Genomic DNA, 19,381 nt, shown 5'->3' on the forward strand with positions numbered 1-19,381 from the left:
ATGGGAGTTTGGGGGGGCTAAAATGTGCTTGCGGAAATGATGGAAATGTAATAGTGGACCGCACCCGCGCCTATCGGCCCACGACATTTGCTTACTGCTTAGCGCTTTAATAAATGCCATGGGTTATGCTTACAAATAGCTAACTTGGCTTGAACTGGGTTCCAGATCCCTCGATACATCATCACGCTTCACGAGCTCCTGGCGCACACGCCTCATGAGCACGTGGAGCGAAAGAGCTTGGAGTTCGCGAAGTCCAAACTGGAGGAGCTCTCAAAGTAAGGCGGCAGAACGTCGCGATCGTCGTCCGCCGACCGGGCCGGACGGAGTCGCTGATTGGTCTTGTTGTTGCGCCGTCAGGATGATGCACGATGAAGTTAGCGACACGGAGAACATCCGTAAGAACCTGGCCATCGAGAGGATGATCGTGGAGGGTTGCGACATCCTGTTGGACACCAGCCAGACGTTTGTCAGACAAGGTGAGCTTCGAAGAGCACGGTCCTGCACGGTCGCTTGGGATCTGCGTACGGTATGCTTTTTTGGGGGGGGATATATAGGAGATGTAGGGAACACATGTGTTTCCAATAACAAGAGGTCCAGCTGGAGGTCCTTGTGGACTCCTCACGAGGCTACCAGATGTTCAGTGCCAGACGGTAAAAGGAAGCGCTTTGCCATAAATGATTCGAGCATTTTGATCCATCGGGACATCGGCGATGCTGCAGAAGCGAAGGGGGACCAGGGCGCCGCCGTTGTGGGTCGCCTGTCGCCTGTAAGCACATGGATCCACTTTGAATGTCCTGGAAGTTTCCGCGGAGCTACTTCTTAGACGGCCTCACGGTTCCGTCACCTTGTAAAAGAGAACGGTAGCGTTGCCATGGCGGTCCTTTCTCGTCGCTAATTGTAGCCCCGTCGTGACTTGAGCTTCTCGTCGCCGGCAGGTTCCCTCATCCAGCTTCCGTCCAGCAGCGAGCGGGGAGTACTCAGCAAAGTTCGTCTGGGCTCCCTGTCGCTGAGGAAGGAAGGGGAAAGGCAGTGCTTCTTGTTCACCAAACACTTCCTCATCTGCACCCGGACGTCCGGGGGCAAACTCCACCTGCTCAAGGTCGGTACCGACGTGGCATACCTTGCCTTTTTCCAGCTCCAAACGTCTTGCGAGATGCAACGACTCCTCGAGGTTTGAAAAGGGCCAACTTTTTACAAAGAGCTTTCGCTCTCTAGCTAGAGATGTTGAGTTCAACTGTAGTTCGTTCCGAAACTAACAACGAAAACAAAAAGGGAACTTTTTGTTTTTAAATCCAAATCCTAGCCGGACATACCCTAAACCCCACCTGGGCACTTGACGGCCCGCGGGCCACATCTGGCCTTCGGGGATCCCGTTCCAGTTAGAAAACAGGGGAGGGCTCATGCAAGGTAAACTCCAAAACTCCAAAAGGAACAAGGGTTCATTTTCACAAAGCTCCGCACACCCAGAAATGCAGCTTTCAAAGCAAGTCACGCCCTATCCCACAAAATTTTCAGGAAGCGAGTTTAACAAAGAGGTGCACTGAAGGCGCACACCTGAGTGGAGTTGAGGAGATTGCTGGAAATCTGGAGTTCCAGCTGATGGACAGAGTGGTCAGCTTTTGAATTTCTCTCCGTGACGTTCTTGAGGCCGTCCGGCCACCATTTCCGGACGATAAACCGCTACTTTTTTCGCAAGCTAACGGGTGGAATTTTTTTGGGGGTCTGACGAGCTTCGCGCCCCAAAACACGTAGCCTCGTCACATCGGACCCACGAAAAGACGACTGTAATGGTTTTAGCGCCCATTGACTGGCTTTTAAAACGGGACTCATTCATATCCAGAAGAATTTTAGATGTTATTGTCGATTTTGGCCCTCGGACGCCTTCGGGTTCCTCCTGTGGCCCCTTTACAACTGAACTGCCCACCCGAAACCAAAAAATAACAACCCGTTTTTATTTCACTTGCATGTTTGTGTTGATAATCTCTATTTTTTCCGTCTCCGCAGCAAGGAGGCACGTTGTCCCTGATCGAGTGCACGCTCATTGAGGAGCTGGACGCCAGCGACGAGGACTGTGAGTATCTCCGTCGCCGGACTTCCCTTGTCGTAGCGCCGCCTCACGGTTGCGACCTGTATCTTTCAGACAACGCCGCGGGTCAAGGCTTCAACCACCTGGAGTTCAAAATCGCGGTGGAGCCCGCCGACGGCCAGTCCTTCTCGGTGGTCCTGCTGGCCCCGTCCCGCCAGGAGAAGGCGGCCTGGACCAGCGACATCAGCCAGGTCGGTGCCACCTCGCCCGCCCAACCGGTCTTCATCGCCACGATGACGAGAAACGTCTCGAAGTCTCGTCTTTTTCGGTTTCAGTGCATCGACAACATCCGATGTAACGGCCTGATGACCAGCGTCTTCGAGGAGAACTCCAAGGTTTCCGTGCCGCACATGATCAAGTAAGAGCAACGGACAAGGAAACGGCCTACAAGCGAACGGGATGTACGTTCCCAAATGTCCGGACGGTCTTGAAGGCTGGTCGTTGAGGTGTCGGCTACCCGCAGGACAAAAACAAGACTTGAGAAACGGAAAAAATACGATTTAAGGTACTTTAGGTGTTTTGGTGTTCGGACAAACGTGCGCCGTTTGGCTGCTAAGAGCCTTTTTTTTTAGGCGAGACCTCCGACTGTAACTCGTGCAGACGGAGCTCCAAGGAAGACCTTGATGCAGCTGGTACCCACTCGCTAACAAACAGAACATGACTATATGTTAGCATTAGCGCCTTAGTGTGCTCAACATCGTGGCATCCGAGGTTAGCTTTGTAGCGTTACTCCTCATCGTTTCAGTCACGTTAAGAAGTCCCTCTTCGCAGTTTCTAGAGCCTTTTCAGAAAAATAGCCGTTTCTTGGATAGCATAGGACCGGGTCCGTGGACCTCCAGTTGCTAGTACCATTTCAGTTCCTACTCAGAAGCAACATCTTTTTACCGTTCCATAGGAACTATGCGGACGCAGGTGCTTGTTAACATGACGGAACTCCTAAGCCACCACCCATTTCTAGACACTTCTTGTGGACCGTGGAGCGCAGGTTTTGAAAACTATCCCGGTCACTGCACGGGTGTCTTCTTGCGACAAATTGGACAGTACAAAAAAAAAGTCTGAGCTCTTCTGGCCAGACGGGGAGAAGATGGCAACGCTTCAAGCCATCTGATAGACTATTCCCCCCGTGGGGAAGACAAGTCGCGTAGCATCTTTGCTCTCCATGTTGTCCGTGTCATCTTCTGTGGCTTCGCGGGGGTTTGTTTGTCAACGTGGTGCTCGAGGTTCGCGTCACGGACGCACCCGTCACGCTGGACCCTACCTGGACTCCTTGCTGCTTGTGCCCATACAAGTGAAGGGGTATCCTAGAGGGGGTAGTTACCGCAGTGAAGGGAAATCATCTGCGGTTTCCGTTTCCCCGCAGGTCCGACGCCAGGCTGCACAAAGACGACGTGGACATCTGCTTCAGCAAGACGCTCAACTCCTGCAAGGTCCCGCAGATCCGCTACGCTAGCGTGGAGCGGCTACTGGAGCGCCTCACCGACCTGCGCTTCCTGTCCATCGACTTCCTCAACACCTTCCTCCACACGTACCGCATCTTCACCACCGCCGCCGTGGTCATCGACAAGCTGGCCGACATCTACAAGAAGCCCTTCACCTCCATCCCCGTCAGGTAGGGGCCGCCGTTCTTAGCTCCTGCGTGCTAGGTGTTAGCGGTATGCTCGTTCTTCGCCGCTCCGTGGCGACGCTAGTGGACTTTAACGTCGATCGAACTATCCTTTTCATATCGTTTGGGGATGGAAACCGTTCCTCTTGACTTTTTGGACTTTAAGGGCTAAAAAACGAACCGCTTTCGATAAACGCCATCTGGGGATCGACTCCCTCCGTCAGCACTCCGGTATCCGTAAACCCCGTGGCGTCGCCTGGTCTTTCACTCCATCTTGTGTCCATCTTTTCTGTCCTTCGTCTTTGGCCTCCTGCCGTCCTTGTCCTTCGTCCGATCTCGGTCCCAGGATCGAGCAGCTGTCATGTGATCGCCTGTCCATCATGTCCCTCTGTCCCGACTACAGTCTGAAGATCACCCAGCTGGCTCTGGATCAGTCCAAGTAAATCCCACCGACCTGTAAACACTCCATAGCGTAGGCAGTAGCCGTTAGCCTCTAGCGATTATTTGCCCGGATCGCCCGATCTGATAGTTCAGGTTGGTGATTCAAAGTCAAGAATTTTCCTGTTTTGGATTTTTGTTTTCACTTTTAATAGCATATCATGTGCCAGCGGCTGAAAAACAAAAATAACAACAAGCTAATCCACGAGCTCTGCTAACATTTTTGGCTAAAACTGATGACTAATTTATGTCGTCTATGTATGTCTGTACGGATATCAAGCTAACACATTCCACTTCGTTTAATTTAAAAACCCTTTTCGCCCGATCATGCTACGTGCTAACAACTGCTTGACATGCTAACGTCTACTTGATGAACTGCAACCGCTTCCAGGTAAATGTTCGTTTTTTTGCTCAATTGATAGGAAATCGGGGGGGGGAACATTTTGAAAGTGCAAACTCCCAAACATCGACGAAATAGCTAAAGGGATTTCAAAATAATAATTTTTTTTACACAATATTTATCTCTTAATTATGGATATATTTAACGAACCTATCCCAACCCACTCATTTACATACCTTTTTGTTGTCTTGTGTATTTGTGTATCTACTTTCAAGCCCCTTAAAAAAATTTTTTTGCAATTTTCTAAATTAAAGTTTTTTCTAATATTAGATTTAATTTTTAATTATGGATAGATCAATTTAAAATTTAAAAAAGTATTTAAAATTAATTTGATACCTGCTTGTCCACTCAAAAATTTTTTTGCAACATTCCAAACTTTCCAAATTTATTTTAATTTTTCCTTTTTTTTTTTTGCGATTTCAAAATCAAAGCTTGTGTTTTGATATATTTAAGTATTAATTCTGGATAGATTTGATAAATAAATTTAAATACCTTGTCACCATCTCAAAAAAATGCTCATTTCAAAATAAAAGCATTGAAACAAAGTCACCCAATTTCGAATGGGATTTTCAAAATAAAACTGTGCGAATTGTGATGTAAAAAGTTGAATAAGAAAATAAGACGTACATGTTTTCATGCTTTTAATTTTAAAGGATCTCTTTATTATCCGCAGATATGATAATTATCCATCGCTTCCCTTTCATTTTAATAACTCTTTGTCCTTTCACATATTTGCTAAAATCTGCTTTAAGTCCCATCAAACTATATATTATATTTTACTCTTAATCACGGGTAGATTTAATGAATCTATTGCAACTCCTTGTTTTACATATTTTTGGCACTTCCATACATATTTTTGCTTTTATACATTTAACTTTTATACATTTAAAACGGATACCAAGGTATTTAAAATGGATTCAAACACCTTGTCATCGTCTCATTCCATTTTTTTTTTGTGCAATTTCTGAAATCAAACGTTGTTCCGTAATATTTACAGAAACTCGTCTTGGATTGTTTCGTCCCTTGAAATCTCCGCAGGTCCCTGGAGCTCTTCTTCGCCACCAACCAGGGTTCTTGGGGTTCGGACCCCCTGAACAACAAGTCTCCCAGGTTGTGCCGCAAGTTCTCGTCCCCGCCTCCGCTGTCCATCCCGTCCCGGACCTCCTCGCCGGTCCACTGCCGCAAGCTGTCCCTCAGCTCGCCGGTGAGCTTCAAAGGCGGGGGTCCGGAGCTCTCCGCCGCTCCGTCCTCCCCCACTTCCGGCCTCGGCCCCTCCGCCTCCTCGCCGCCGCCGGGCTCCGGCAGGGCGCCGTCGGGCTTCTCCTCGCCGCCGCCCGCCCGCTCCCCCGGCCCCACCCAGGCCTCGGGGACGTCCTCGCCGCCTCCCGGCTCCGCCAAGGCCCCCCTGGACCTGAGTCGGGGTCCCGGTTCCCCGGAGATGAGCCCCGCCGGCGGGGACGAGGTCGGCGGAGAGCTGCCGCGCATCGACGCCCTCTGCGGGAAGCTGAGGAGGAGCATCCGGAGGGGTGGGTTCACCTTCCGCTTCCAACAGCAGGCCCTTTTGTAATGTCATCAGAATGGAAAACATTTAGCATCAGCAGCAGCATCAGCATCAATATTATCATCATCATCGTCGTCGTCGTCGTCGTCGTTGTTGTTGTTGTTGTTATTATCATCATCATCATCATCATCATCATCATCATCATTATTATTATCATTGGCATTATTAATATCACCATCATCATCGTTATTATTATTGCTACTATTATTATGATTCATCTTATTGTTATTGTTATTATTATTATTATCATCGTTATCATCATTATCATTATTATTATTGTTTTTATTATTGTTATTATTAATATCATCATCATCATTATCATCATCATTATTATTATGCCATAACTGTTATTATCATCATCATCATCATCATCATTATTGTTATTGTCATTATTAATATCATCATCATCATCGTTATTATTATTGTTACTATTATTATGATTCATCCTATTGTTATTGTTATTATTATTATTATTATTATTATTATTATTATTATTAATATCGTCATTATCATTATTATTATTATTATTGCTTTTATTATTGTTATTATTAATATCATCATCATTATTATTGTTATTAGTATTATTGTTTTTGTTGTTAATGTTATTATCAATAATAATACTGATAACTAATAAAAAATATGGTGATAATAATAATTGTAATTATTATTATTATTATTTTTATCAATAATACTGATAGTAATAAACTATATGGTTAATAATATTGACAGTAATTGAATTTGTTTTATTGTTATTATTATTATCATCATTGTTATTATTTCTCCTATGTTTATTATTTTTCTTGTTCTTATTATGTTGTCAATAATAATAAAACTGATTATTATTATTATCACCAATGATAATATTGATAACAATATCTGACTATGTGGTGATGATAATAATGATTCATTGAATAATTAATGAATAATTGTACAATTAAATGTATGATCATTATTATTTCATATTATCAATATTAAAAGTGATGGTAACAATAAAAATAAAGTGGATAATAGGAATGATGATAATAAGGTTTACGAAAATGATATTATCATTATTATTATGACATAGCAATGATAAGAACACTGAAAATGACAAGCAATGATGGTACTAATAATTATACTAATATTTTTAATATACCAATCACATCAATCATATCAATAGTAATCAAGTGATTGAATATAACCAACAATTACTATTATTATGGTTATTACAAAAATCACAAGATAATAATAATAATGATAACAATAAGGATGATGATGATATTTTATATATATTATCATTTTTGTTCTATTACAGTAATAATAATAGTTATTATTATGCTATTGATATAATAATATCTGTGTGTTTCCATCAATATTGATAATATGAGAATTGATTATTAAAATGAAAATGATCATTATTTTGTTGGAAAGGACTTTATTCCAAATACTCCAGGTACATATTCACAAATATTGCAAACAAAAACATCTCAGGTGTACTAATTTGACTTTGAACAGAAATAAAAACTTTAAATAAGAATAAAATAATAACAAATACAATTATATAAATGAAATATTATCTTAATTCAGCTTCCTGGTAAATGTATTGATTCCAACTACTTCCTTGATTTTTTTTGTATTTATTTTTTACTTTTTGTTTATTAAACATACCTGTGTATATTTTAACATGCAGTTCCATCTGTAGCCACTAGGTTGTGCTATTGTCACTCTAAAGCAACCAGTGTTGCACTGCAAGCTTCAGAAACATTGTCCTGTCCTGGAACACCATTTGTTTATATCACGAGTGATTGATTGATTGATTGACTGATTGATTGACTGTTCCCGCCAGCTGTCCTGGAGTCCGTCTCCCTCGACAAGTTTATCCCTGAGGCTCCGGCCAGCAGCGAGTCAGGTGACCTGTCGCCCTGTCGCTCGCCCTCCACGCCGAGGCACCTTCGCTACAGGCAGACTGGAGGTACGAGCTACACACACACACACACACACACACACACACACACACACACACACACACCATCAGCCGGTGAGATCAATGGGACCCTAATTGGATTTTATTAGTTTACGGTTGATTAGCATTTTGAACCAAAACCCAAGTGGGTTTTAGAGGACAGCACTAATGGTGTGTGTGTGTGTGTGTGTGTGTGTGTGTGTGTGTGTGTGTGTGTGTGTGTGTGTGTGTGTGTGTGTGTGTGTGTGTGTGTGTGTGTGTGTGTGTGTGTGTGTGTGTGTTCGGTGGAGCTAAAAATCCAAAGCCAGGTTCAACCCTCCCTCACATTAACAAACTGATCGGGATTGAAGAGATTAACCGATGGATTAACAATGAAATTACGATGGATCTTAATCCAGCGGAAATCTGGCATGCTATATGCTACCTGCTGGTGCATGCTAGTTTTTGTAGAACTAGAAAAAGCATACGACAGGGTGCCGAGAGAGGAACACTGGTATTGTATGAGGAAGTCTGGAGTGGCAGAGAAGTATGTTAGACAGGTGCAGGACATGTATGCTCACTGTGAGACAGTGTTGCGGTGTGCTGTGGGGGTAACAGAGATGTTCAAGGTGGAGGTTGCACTACATCAGGGGTCAACCTTGACTCTCTTCTTGTTTACTGTGGTGATGAACCGGCTGAAAAAGGAAAATTTAACAGTTAAGAATAAGGGAAAGAGTAGTGGACACTAGACTGAGAGCAGAAGTCAGCTTTTTTGAAAAGCAGTATGGCTACATGCCTAGAAAGAGTACAACAGATACAGTATTTGCTTTGAAAAGTACTAAGACAGTCAGAGGGAGCCGCATTGTTTTTGTAGACCTAGGTAAAGCATATGACAGGGTGCCAAGAGAGGAGCTCTGGTATTGTATGAGGAAGTCTGGAGTGGCAGAGAAATATGTTAAACTGCTGCAGGACATGTATGCTAGCTGTGAGACACTGGTACGGTGTGCTGTAGGGGTAACAGAGAAGTTCAAGGTGGAGGTGGAACTCCCTCAGGGATCAGCTCTGAGACCCTTCTTGTTCGCAATGGTGATGGACAGGCTGACAGATGAGGTTAGACAGGAATCCCCATGGACCATGATGTTTGTGGATGACATTGTGATCTGTAGTGAGAGTGGAGAACAGGAAGAGGAACATCTAGAGAGGTGGAGGTATGCTCTGGAAAGGAGAGGAATGAGAGTTAGTCGCAGCAAGACAGAATATATGTGTGTGAATGAGAGGAACTCTGGTGGAACGGTGAGGCTACAGGGAGTGGAGATCAAGAAGGTGGAGGATTTCAGGTACTTAGGGTCAGGTCTTTGCATCGCCAACGAGTGTCGGGGGCGTGGTGGGCGTTTCCTGAAGAGTTTTCTCGACTCCCTATCTTTCCCCTCGAGCGGCTAAACAAAGTGTAGAGGCGGTCGCTGTGGTGACTCTGCCCACCCAAGAGACGGGAAGGGAACAAAATGCTTTTTTCACTTGCTTCTTCATGCAAATCTCTGCTTTTAGTTTGACATTTATAGCTAAAAACAGGGATTTAAAGCACCTTTTGGGTCACCTCAATGTATCCTTTCGCTCGTCGCTTCCGCTTGTTTCTGTAGCGTTCGGCAAAAAGGTGTCTGGTTCCTCCTTTGGTCCATGAGTGAATGCACACTTAAGTTACTCAAGTAAAAGTACCAGTTCGTACTCGTACCGGAGTCGTATGTCCATGTTTCTGCTCTCAGTGGCTTCAGGCGAGACCTCCCGCTGCGCCATGTCGCCGGCGTCGGCCTTCGCCATCGCCACCGCCGCCGCCGGACACAGCAGCTCCCAGAGTGAGTCCCGGTTTCCATGGTTACCCTTTTCGTCCGTCTCGCAACTTTTCCCGCCGACGCCACGCGACGGGATCCTCTCGCCCTCGTCCAGGTTTCAGCAACTCGGAGAAATCCTGCGACAAGGAGTTCATCATCCGGCGAGCGGCGACCAACCGCGTCCTCAACGTCCTTCGTCACTGGGTGTCCAAACACTCGCAGGTTGGCGGACGCTCATTAGTCCAGACTCTGTGTGTGTGTGTGTGTGTGTGTGTGTGTGTGTGTGTGTGTGTGTGTGTGTGTGTGTGTGTGTGTCTCCATGACGAAGGTGCTCTTTTGCGCTGCGTGTCTTTTCTGCCACCCAGGAAGCAGAAAGGTCAGCTTCCTCCGCGGGACACCCAAGGACTATCATTTTCATCCACCGTTATATAAGACGCTATTTTTGTACCTGGAAAGCCAGGCGGGGAAAGAGTGTGTGTGTGTGTGTGTGTGTGTGTGTGTGTGTGTGTGTGTGTGTGTGTGTGTGTGTGTGTGTGTGTGTGTGGAAGGACTCTTTTGGTTTCAGCTCAAAAGGCATCAGGGTGAATGGACAGGGCCGGGCAGAGGGTCGTCTGGGTCGCGGGGCAAAGTTGTAAATCGGCCCCCCTTTACAAAGAAAAAAACAAACCAAATTATTTTCCATAATTTTTAAATTATTTTAATTATTTTCCATTTATTTTTATCTTTTGATTTCAATATTGAAATCCAACAAATGTCATTTGACATTTATTTTTTGACATTTTATTTGACATTTTATTTTTCACTAATTTCCTTTTCAGTGTTTCAGTTCCGTTCTGTTTATTTATTTATTGATTGTTTATTTATTTATTGATCATTTTTAAGGATTTTAATGGCTCTGGATGTTTTCTGTATTTTTAATTCTTTCTTTTCTTTTAGGACTTTGAGTTGAACGGCGAGCTGAAGACGGGGGTCGTGGGTCTGCTGGAGGAAGTTCTGCGAGATCCGGATCTGCTGCCGCAAGAGAGGAAGGCCACCGCTAACATTTTAAGGTGCCGACGTCCCTTGAACGCATCGCGGCTTTTTTTAAAAAGTATATTTTATTATCGTGGGAAGGTTTTATCTCTTTATCCAGTGACAAATGATAAGATGTTGTTTAAATTAATATCTAACCGCAATTTTTGAACATTTGAAAAGTGACACGAACCATTTGTTTACGGTCAGAGCTAGCATGTGGCTAGCTTAACTGACAGAAGTCAAACCCCCCGGTGTGCGATTTGACTGATAGCGGTAAACCGTGTAGATGCTACCCTTGCTGGCGTCCACTGACTAACTTGCTAGTGGTAAACCATGTAGATGCTAACCTAGCTGGTGTCCACTTGCTAACTTGCTAGCGGTAAATCGCGGAGACACTAACCTAACTGGTGTCCACTTGCTAACTTGCTAGTGGTAAACCACATAGATGCTAACCCAGCTGGCGTCCACTTGTTAACTTGCTAGTGGTAAACTATGTAGATGCTAACCTAGCTGGCATCCACTTGCTAACTTGCCAGTGGTAAACTGCATAGATGCTAACCTAGCTGGCGTCCTCTTGCTAACTTGCCAGTGGTAAACTGCATAGATGCTAACCTAGCTGGCGTCCACTTGCTAACTTGACAGTGGTAAACTGCATAAATGCTAACCTAGCTGGCATCCACTTGCCAGTGGTAAACCGCGTAGATGGTAACCTCGCTGGCGTCCACTTGCTAACTTGCTAGCGGTAAGCCGCGTAGATGCTAACCTCGCTGGCGTCCACTTGCTAACTTGCTAGCAGTAAACCGTGAAGATGCTAGCAAAGCTGGCGTCCACTTGCTGACTTGCTAGCGGTAAACCGCGAAGATGCTAACCAAGCTGGCGTCCACTTGCTGACTTGCTCGCTTTCGCTTCTGGAAACACCTCTGCGTTGCTGACATTGTAGGCGTCCTTTATTGGATGAAAAGGAAGCACCAAGAAGATGCTAATGTAGCCGCGCAGACCCTGGGGGACTATCTGTTAGCATTAGCATTACTGCACATTTACGTTTAGCCTCATGACCTTTCTCCGTGTGCGTTTTTTCATTGTTAAATATAAAGTACATGAGGAAAACAAACATCTTTAGCCCTCTTTCCATCTCCAGTGCACTTTCCCAGGACGAGCAGGACGACGCTCAGCTGAAGATCGAGGACATTTTGCAAATGGTACGGATTCTCCGTCGCTAGCGACATTAGCCGTTTAGCCCTTTTATTTTGTGTGGAACTGACGTGTCTCCTGGTTGTGGAACAGAAAAGCTGCCCCCTCCTGCACTTCATCGCGGTAAGAAAAACCCCTCGGTGTTGTAAAGATGTAATAAAGCCGTAGTTCCCGTTTTCACGCTAGCCCGCGGTAGCCGCGCGGGAGTTTGTGTAGCTTCGTAAATACCGGGAAAAAAAAACAAAAGTGGTTTCCAGGCGGAGAATCCGAAGGCCGAGTGCTTCGAGTCGCTGTCGGCCATGGAGCTCGCCGAGCAGATCACCCTTCTGGATCACATCGTGTTCCGGAGCATTCCTTACGAGTGAGTAGGAAACATCCTCCAAGTTACAAGACCTTCAAAGTCCGTGATGTCATTGCAGAAGAAAAATCTGTGTGTGTGTGTGTGTGTGTGTGTGTGTGTGTGTGTGTGCAGGGAGTTCCTGGGTCAGGGCTGGATGAAGGTGGACAAGACGGAACGGACGCCGTTCATCATGAAGACGAGCCAGCACTTCAACGACGTGAGAGCCGAAGCCTCGTCTTTTTAGCAAATTCTTATTTTTGATGAATTAATTCATTTTCCAAGCATTCTTTTTTCTCTTTAACTTTTATGAACACCTTTTTCTAGACTTATGTCTTTATTATTTCTTTTAGATTCTCATTTTTAATCAATTCATTCATTTTTTTTCTTACTTTTTTCATTTTTTCCCCAAGAGTTTTACCTTAATCTGTGTGAAACCTGTAATTCTCTCATTTTAAAAGTATTTTTTCCCATTACCTTTATTTCCTTTTTTGTACCCTTTTTGTTTCATTCTAATTTTCAATCAATTCATTATTTTCATCATTAATTCATTTTTAAAGAATTTTTTTCTCTTTAGCTTTTTTCTAGACCCATTTATTTGTGTTATATTCTGTCATTCATTCATTTTCAAGCATTCTTTTTTGGCAATCTTTTATGAACCTTTTATCTATTTCTGTTAAATTCTTATTTTTAATCAATTCATTCTTTTTTTTTTTTTACTTTCTTTTTTCATTTTTTTCCCCAATAGTTTTACCCTAATCTGTGTGAAATCTGTAATTCCTTCATTTTAAAAGTAATTTTCCCATTATCTTTATTTCTCTTTTTTGTACCTTTTTGTTTCATTCTTCTTTTTAATCAATTCATTATTTTTATCATTAATTCATTTTTCAAGCATCCTTTCTCCCTATCTTTTTTAACACTATTTTCTAGACTTCTATCTTTATCTAGTTCCGTTAAATTCTCATTTTTAATCAATTCATTCATTTTTTTTCTTACTTTTTTCATTTTTTCCCCAAGAGTTTTACCTTAATCTGTGTGAAATTTGTAATTCCTTCATTCTAAAAACATATTATTTAATTGTAAAAGTATTTTTTCCCATTACCTTCATTTCATTTTTGTACCCTTTTTGTTTCATTCTATCTTTTTAATCAATTCATTATTTTTATCATTAATTCATTTTTCAAGAATTCTTTTTTCTCTATCTTTTTTTAAAGCTTTTCTCTAGACTTATGCCTTTATCTAGTTCTGTTAAATTCTTATTTTAATCAATTCATTCATTTTTTATTTCTTTTTCATTTTTTTCTCAGAGAGTTTTACCCTAAGCTGTGTGAAATTTGTAATTCATTCATTTTAAAAATATATTATTTCATTTTAAAAGTATGTCTTCCCTTTTTTGTACCTTTTTTGTTTCATTCTAATTTCTGATCAATTCATTATTTTTGTCATTAATTCAATTTTCAAGCGTTCTTTTTTCTCTTTATCTTTTTTCAACCCCTTTTTCTAGACTTATACCTCCATCTATTTCAGTAAAATTCTCATTTTTAATCAATTCACTCATTTTTCATTCTTTTTTCATTTTTTTCCCCCAAGAGTTTTACCCTCATCTCTGTGTAAAATTTTTTATCTGTTAATTTTAACAATGTATTATTTAATTTTTAAAGCATTTTTTCCCCATTATCATTTATTCAAATCACATTCTAATTTTTAATCCATGAAACCATTTTTAAAATTGATATAATTCCTCTATTTTTCTCTTTATCTGTTGTATCTTTTGGTTGAACCGAAGTTGGAGGTTCAGTTTAGTGTGGAAACAGCGCCATCTAGTGGCCAACACGGGGGATTACACCTGGATTTTCAACAGCACTTGATAAACAATCAATAAAACGTGATTTAACTGTAATTACTCACCATAGTTACCATCGTTCGTTCGTTCGGAGACGCGTGAACATTTGGATTCATCTGCTCTTCATCCCGAACGAACACTCGTTTTTGTGGCGTCGTGACAAAAATGCTCATTTTCAATTGCGGCCGTTTTAAAACCCCTTATTAGAGTCAAACGGTCGTTCACCCGAATAATGAACGGCGTTGGTCCGCAGATGAGCAACCTGGTGGCGTCTCAGATCATGACCCACACCGACGTGGGCTCCAGGGCCAGCTCCATCGAGAAGTGGCTCGCGGTGGCCGACATCTGCCGCTGCCTCAACAACTACAACGGCGTTCTGGAGATCACGTCGGCGCTCAACCGAAGCGCCGTCTACAGGCTGAAGAAGACCTGGGCCAAAGTTTGCAAGCAGGTACGAGCGCAGAAAAACCCGAACCGGTTCGCGAGCGTCGCCACGGAAACCTGACGGCGCCGCTACCGGTTTGTGTTCGCAGACGAAGGCGTTGATGGACCGACTCCAGAAGACCGTCTCGTCAGAGGGACGATTCAAGAACCTCAGAGAGACGCTGAAAAAGTAAGAGGGGCGAGAAGAGCTGATGTCGGAGGTTCTTACCTGAGAATTAATGTGTGTGTGTGTGTGTGTGTGTGTGTGTGTGAAGCTGCAACCCTCCATGTGTGCCCTACCTGGGCATGTACCTTACTGACCTGGCCTTCATCGAGGAGGGGACCCCCAACTTCACCGAGGAGGGACTAGTCAACTTCTCGAAGATGAGGATGGTAAGAAACCTCTTTGGTAACCACGGCGACCGAGCTCACGGCCCCCCGCGATTGGCCGATCGAGAAGATTCGCCCCTTCCCTCGGGATCCATGTGATGGTAACGTTGTGTTCAAAGCTAACGATTTAGCGATGTTGACGTCGGAAGATGCGAACCGTCCTCGCAGCCGAACCCCGAGTTACAAGCAGGAAGTTGCGCTATGGCTTTAACTTTGTGGCTAAATGAAGTTTAGACATAAAGTTTAGTAAAGTTACATTTAGCAGCACATTGTAGCTTTAAGAGTGTAGCAAGTAGGTGAAGCTAAGCGATGGAGCGCCAAACGAAAAACTCCGACCTCCTCCGCCGTCTCGGTCGGATCATCTAGATGCATTTCTTATTTATATCGAGGCATACGAGTCATGAGCTCGGTGACGGAAGTCAAGGTACGACTTTCACTTTATCGCTAGATAAAGTGTAGCCTAAAATGTGCAACTTACATTTAGCGATGTTGTAGCATTAAGTGTCTCTTCACATTGTCTTTTATTATTATTTTTGTACAATATTTGTTATTTTGAAAGTATACTCCATATGCGAGCAAGTTGACTGATGAGCTGTACTCCCAAATCAGGTGGTTACTTCACTTGGCATTTGTTGCTGTGCCATCGCTAGCTGCGGTTCAAGCTAGCGCAAGCTAACGTGGGGACGAGCGCTCAAACCGGTGCTTTGCGCAGACTTGGACAAAAACACAACGTCCTCACACGGGGGCTTTTGGCGGAATAAGAGACTATTTCTTCGGTAGAACCAAGAAGTGGGTCCACCGACTCTGTTTCTGTCCCAGATTTCTCACATCATCCGAGAGATTCGTCAGTTCCAGCAGGCCCCGTACAGGATAGAACACCAGCCCAAGGTGGGGCGACCGCACCGCGCTCATTTGGAAGAAGTTGCTCCAGGGACGAGACATGTACTCTTTCTGTCTTGTCACCTAGGTGACCCAGTTCCTTCTGGACAAAACCCTGGTGATGGACGAGGACACCCTGTACGAGCTCTCGCTGAAGATCGAGCCTCGCGTCCCTCCGGGCTGAACCGACCCGGCGGAGTTTCCACATCCGTGCTCAGGAAATCTCAGGAGAAACCGTGCCTTTGGAGCCTCAAGACCACGGCCGCATGTCGCAGTTGTACGGGAACGCGAGACGGGAAGTCAATCGCGTCGTACGTGCCCTCGCTTCGCCTCAAAACATGACGGCGTTCACGCCCTCGCTGGCCCTCCGCTGGCCTTCATGCCTCTTCTAGCATCTCTACCTGCCCTTTCACCCGCCGCTAGCCCTCGCGCTCCATGTGCTCACTTGAAGAGTACTTTAGAGATCCCATACAAAGGGGCGGCCATGTTGACAACTGTCGACGGACTACCTCATGTTCCTGGGAACATCCCCAGGTGGTGCGGCCGTGTTCTTTCTTCAAGTCGGGGAACCACTCCAGTCATCACAAGTGGCGTGTGGTGGTCCAGACTTTGCTCACTGTTCCATAAATGGAACAAGCGTTGAGGAACCAGAACCCTCCTTTCTAGTAGAAAGTAGTAGTGTACCCTATCTAGTCCCACATGGTCTTGCTGTTAGGATTCCTGGTTGTCACTCCGGCGGCCCAGGTGGCGCAGGAGGTAGACCCCATCGTCTCTGAACCCCTAAATGCTCCCCTGCCAGCCAGCTGCTCTTGGTTCATCCATGATGGGTTCATTTCAGAGAACCACTTTCCCCATGAGGGATTAATCAAGTTTAAATTATTATGATTATTATTTCTAGAAACCAGGTCTCAGGTTCTCTTGAAGAGACGGTCCAAGCAGGTTGGAATGGGTGGAGAAAAGTGTCAGGGGTACCAAGAGATAGAAGACTTTCAGCCAGAAGAAAAGGAAAGGTGTACAAGACAGTGGTGAGACCAGCGATGATGTTTGGACTAGAAACTGTTCCAATGACCAAAAGACAGCAGGCAGAACTAGAGGTTGCAGAGATGAAGATGTTGAGGTTCTCTTTGGGAGTGACCAGGATGGAGAGGATCAGGAATGAGTCTATCAGAGGAACAGCACATGTTAGATGTTTTGGAGAGAAGGTCAGAGAAGCCAGACTGAGATGGTTGGGTCATGGACAGAGGAGGGATAGAGGATATATTGGTAGACGGATGCTGGAATTGGAGCTGCCAGGCAAGAGGTCTGGAGGAAGACCAAAGAGAAGGTTTATGGAGGTAGTGAGAGAAGACATGAAGGTAGTTGGTGTGAGAGAGGAGGATCCAGAGAATAGGGTTAGATGGAGACGGTGGATTCACTGTGAAGACCCTGAAGGGAAAAGACCAAAGGAAAAGATGAATTTGTCACAGGGGTGCAGGACATGTATGACCAAGACAAAGTGACGATTGAGATGGTTTGGACATGAACAAAGGAGTGTTCATGGTGAAGATCTGGGTAGAAGGTTGCTGAAGGTGGAGCTGCCAGGCAAGAGGTCTCGAGGAAGACCAAAGAGAAGATTTATGGACGTAGTGAGAGAGGATATGAAGGTAGTTGGTGTGAGAGAGGAGGATCCAGAGAATAGGGTTAGATGGAGAAAGTTGATTCACTGTGGCGACACCTGAAGGGAAAAGCCGAAAGAAGAAGAACAAGAAGAAGGTCTCAGGTTCTCTTGCAGAACTCTGAGCCATGTGAACCCTTCAGTGGACCGATCTCGAAGTGGTTCAAGTCCAGTTTGTGTTGGCGCACCCCACCTGAGGACGTCCCCTACTCGAGGTCGGAAGTTCTCCCCATGAGCCGCTCCGCTTCGCTCCTAAACTTCCAGGTGGCCAACTGGCGAAACACCGCTTTCAACGCTGTCGTACGATATAAACCATACATGTGTATACCGACATGCGCCCTGTGTATCGTACCAAGTATGCTGCTATGTTAGCCTGCCGCGCCAACGTACACTATTTTTAAGATATTGCGGTATCACTATCACCGTCACAAGTTGGCGTAAGGTGCCGGCCGCGCGAACGCCTCCTCGATTTTGTAACGTCGGACGTTTTCTACACGTTTCAGATCCTCCCTTCGGCTTTCTTCGTCGGAGATCCGAACCTCCGGTTCAATTCCCGGTCGCGATTTCCTAGCTCGAACTTCGAACCCCGGTTGGCGGAAACCTTTTGGAGGTTTTTTTTTTTTTTTGTAAATAATGTCACTGTTAGCGTGAGCGACTGCACGGCCGTCCTGCTAGTTGACCCAGATTTATTTGAGTTCGACTCGTTCCCGAAGTCAGGAACCCTTTCTGACGCTGTTTAGCTCTCCGAACCCCCGGCCCTTTCTTACGTGGCTTGTACACACTCTCGCCGTTGTACTTTTTCCAGGAATTTCCACCGTGTGATTGCCGGCTTCAGAATAAAAGCAAGAAAGTGAATTATGATGGAAGTGATGTTTTATTTTGACGGTTTCCGGGGTCTCATCCGTGATACTCGGACTCTTTCGTATCGCTCTACCATCGTCCGGAAGAGAACCGAGGCCTCTGACCTGTAGATGCTGACTCTTGTCAAGTCAGATTCTATTCATCCAGTCACGACGCAGTTGTCTGATGACACTTTTCATGTCGAGAAGGTCTAGATGGCCACTCTTCCCCCGTGGCAGAAACACTGGAAGGCTCAATGCAGGCGGCCTTCTGCCTCGACTGGCCGGGGTAGAAAGAGAGACGATGCTCTGGCTCACATGATAGCGGTACTCTGGGAACCTGCGGCATGAGGAAGCCCACGGAGTCGGGAAAAGATACGAGGTCGCTATCTTGGATTGATGAAGGGATGCGAGTGCAGACAGGGAAGGAAGAGTAGGGAAGGTGCATCATAGGACATCCCCTCGCAGAGTAAGCCTATGGCAGCATAGGAGTAGGTTGCGCCGCAGGGTAGCCTAACGCTGACGGTAAGCTCTCTTGAAAAGAGAGGTTGTAAGCCTATCCTTAAACAATGAGAGGATGTGACAAGGGGTAGCGGTAACCGTTGGCGACCGTGACGTTACAAGCAGACACCCGCGACTTGTGGTAGCGACTCCAGTTCTTCTGCAGAACATCTCAAGTACCTCAAAAGACGAGTCCAACAAGGACTTGCGAGGACTGTGCGGGTTGGTCCAGCGGTCCACAAGTGCAGAAGCAGAGGTTCCTCAGAGGTTCCTAGATTATCTGGGACCCCTATGCCCCCCAAATCCATGGAGTGTGCACGTTTCCCATCCAGGAACCAGTGCTCTTCAAGGATACATGAAGACCAAGAACCTGGGGAGAACCTTAGGGTGTCAGGGGAGTGGACAACATGGAGAACCCTGTCCTGCCAGGACAACTGTGTGTGTGTGTGTGTGTGTGTGTGTGTGTGTGTGTGTG

General features: G+C 45.0%; 1 protein-coding gene and 1 long non-coding RNA gene across 4 annotated transcripts in view; one reads left to right on the forward strand and one right to left on the reverse strand.

The window, feature by feature from the left end:
• Window positions 1-18,690, forward strand: part of rasgrf2a (Ras protein-specific guanine nucleotide-releasing factor 2a) — a 35,748-nt gene extending 17,058 nt beyond the window's left edge. Inside the window, exons 8-30 of the mRNA XM_086152689.1 lie at window positions 166-275; window positions 358-476; window positions 936-1,099; window positions 2,005-2,071; window positions 2,141-2,277; window positions 2,362-2,444; window positions 3,447-3,695; window positions 4,036-4,128; window positions 5,566-6,053; window positions 7,914-8,039; window positions 9,463-9,465; window positions 9,770-9,859; window positions 9,951-10,057; window positions 10,772-10,884; window positions 11,988-12,048; window positions 12,134-12,163; window positions 12,298-12,401; window positions 12,513-12,597; window positions 14,474-14,671; window positions 14,754-14,833; window positions 14,919-15,036; window positions 15,853-15,921; window positions 16,001-18,690. Of these exons, the coding sequence (XP_086008815.1) occupies window positions 166-275; window positions 358-476; window positions 936-1,099; window positions 2,005-2,071; window positions 2,141-2,277; window positions 2,362-2,444; window positions 3,447-3,695; window positions 4,036-4,128; window positions 5,566-6,053; window positions 7,914-8,039; window positions 9,463-9,465; window positions 9,770-9,859; window positions 9,951-10,057; window positions 10,772-10,884; window positions 11,988-12,048; window positions 12,134-12,163; window positions 12,298-12,401; window positions 12,513-12,597; window positions 14,474-14,671; window positions 14,754-14,833; window positions 14,919-15,036; window positions 15,853-15,921; window positions 16,001-16,096 (2,790 nt within the window). The 3' untranslated portion in view covers window positions 16,097-18,690. The remainder of the gene's footprint in view (window positions 1-165; window positions 276-357; window positions 477-935; window positions 1,100-2,004; window positions 2,072-2,140; window positions 2,278-2,361; window positions 2,445-3,446; window positions 3,696-4,035; window positions 4,129-5,565; window positions 6,054-7,913; window positions 8,040-9,462; window positions 9,466-9,769; window positions 9,860-9,950; window positions 10,058-10,771; window positions 10,885-11,987; window positions 12,049-12,133; window positions 12,164-12,297; window positions 12,402-12,512; window positions 12,598-14,473; window positions 14,672-14,753; window positions 14,834-14,918; window positions 15,037-15,852; window positions 15,922-16,000) is intronic.
• Window positions 7,521-10,168, reverse strand: LOC147231341 (uncharacterized). 3 transcript variants are annotated; one of them, XR_015106618.1, is made up of 4 exons: window positions 9,592-10,168; window positions 9,313-9,480; window positions 8,591-9,224; window positions 7,521-8,046 (listed from the first exon to the last, which is right to left on the reverse strand). It is a non-coding gene; the product is annotated as an uncharacterized LOC147231341 (long non-coding RNA). The 3 variants fall into 3 exon arrangements; XR_015106617.1 differs by having other exon boundaries at window positions 9,351-9,480; window positions 9,592-10,167; XR_015106616.1 differs by having other exon boundaries at window positions 8,591-9,480.
• Window positions 18,691-19,381: the final 691 nt, after the last annotated feature.

Source organism: Fistularia commersonii, chromosome 9 (assembly GCF_037954325.1).
Source record: "Fistularia commersonii isolate RoL2024-O1a breed Wild chromosome 9, RoL_Fcom_v1.0, whole genome shotgun sequence".
In the NCBI taxonomy this organism is placed as follows: Eukaryota; Metazoa; Chordata; class Actinopteri; order Syngnathiformes; family Fistulariidae; genus Fistularia; species Fistularia commersonii.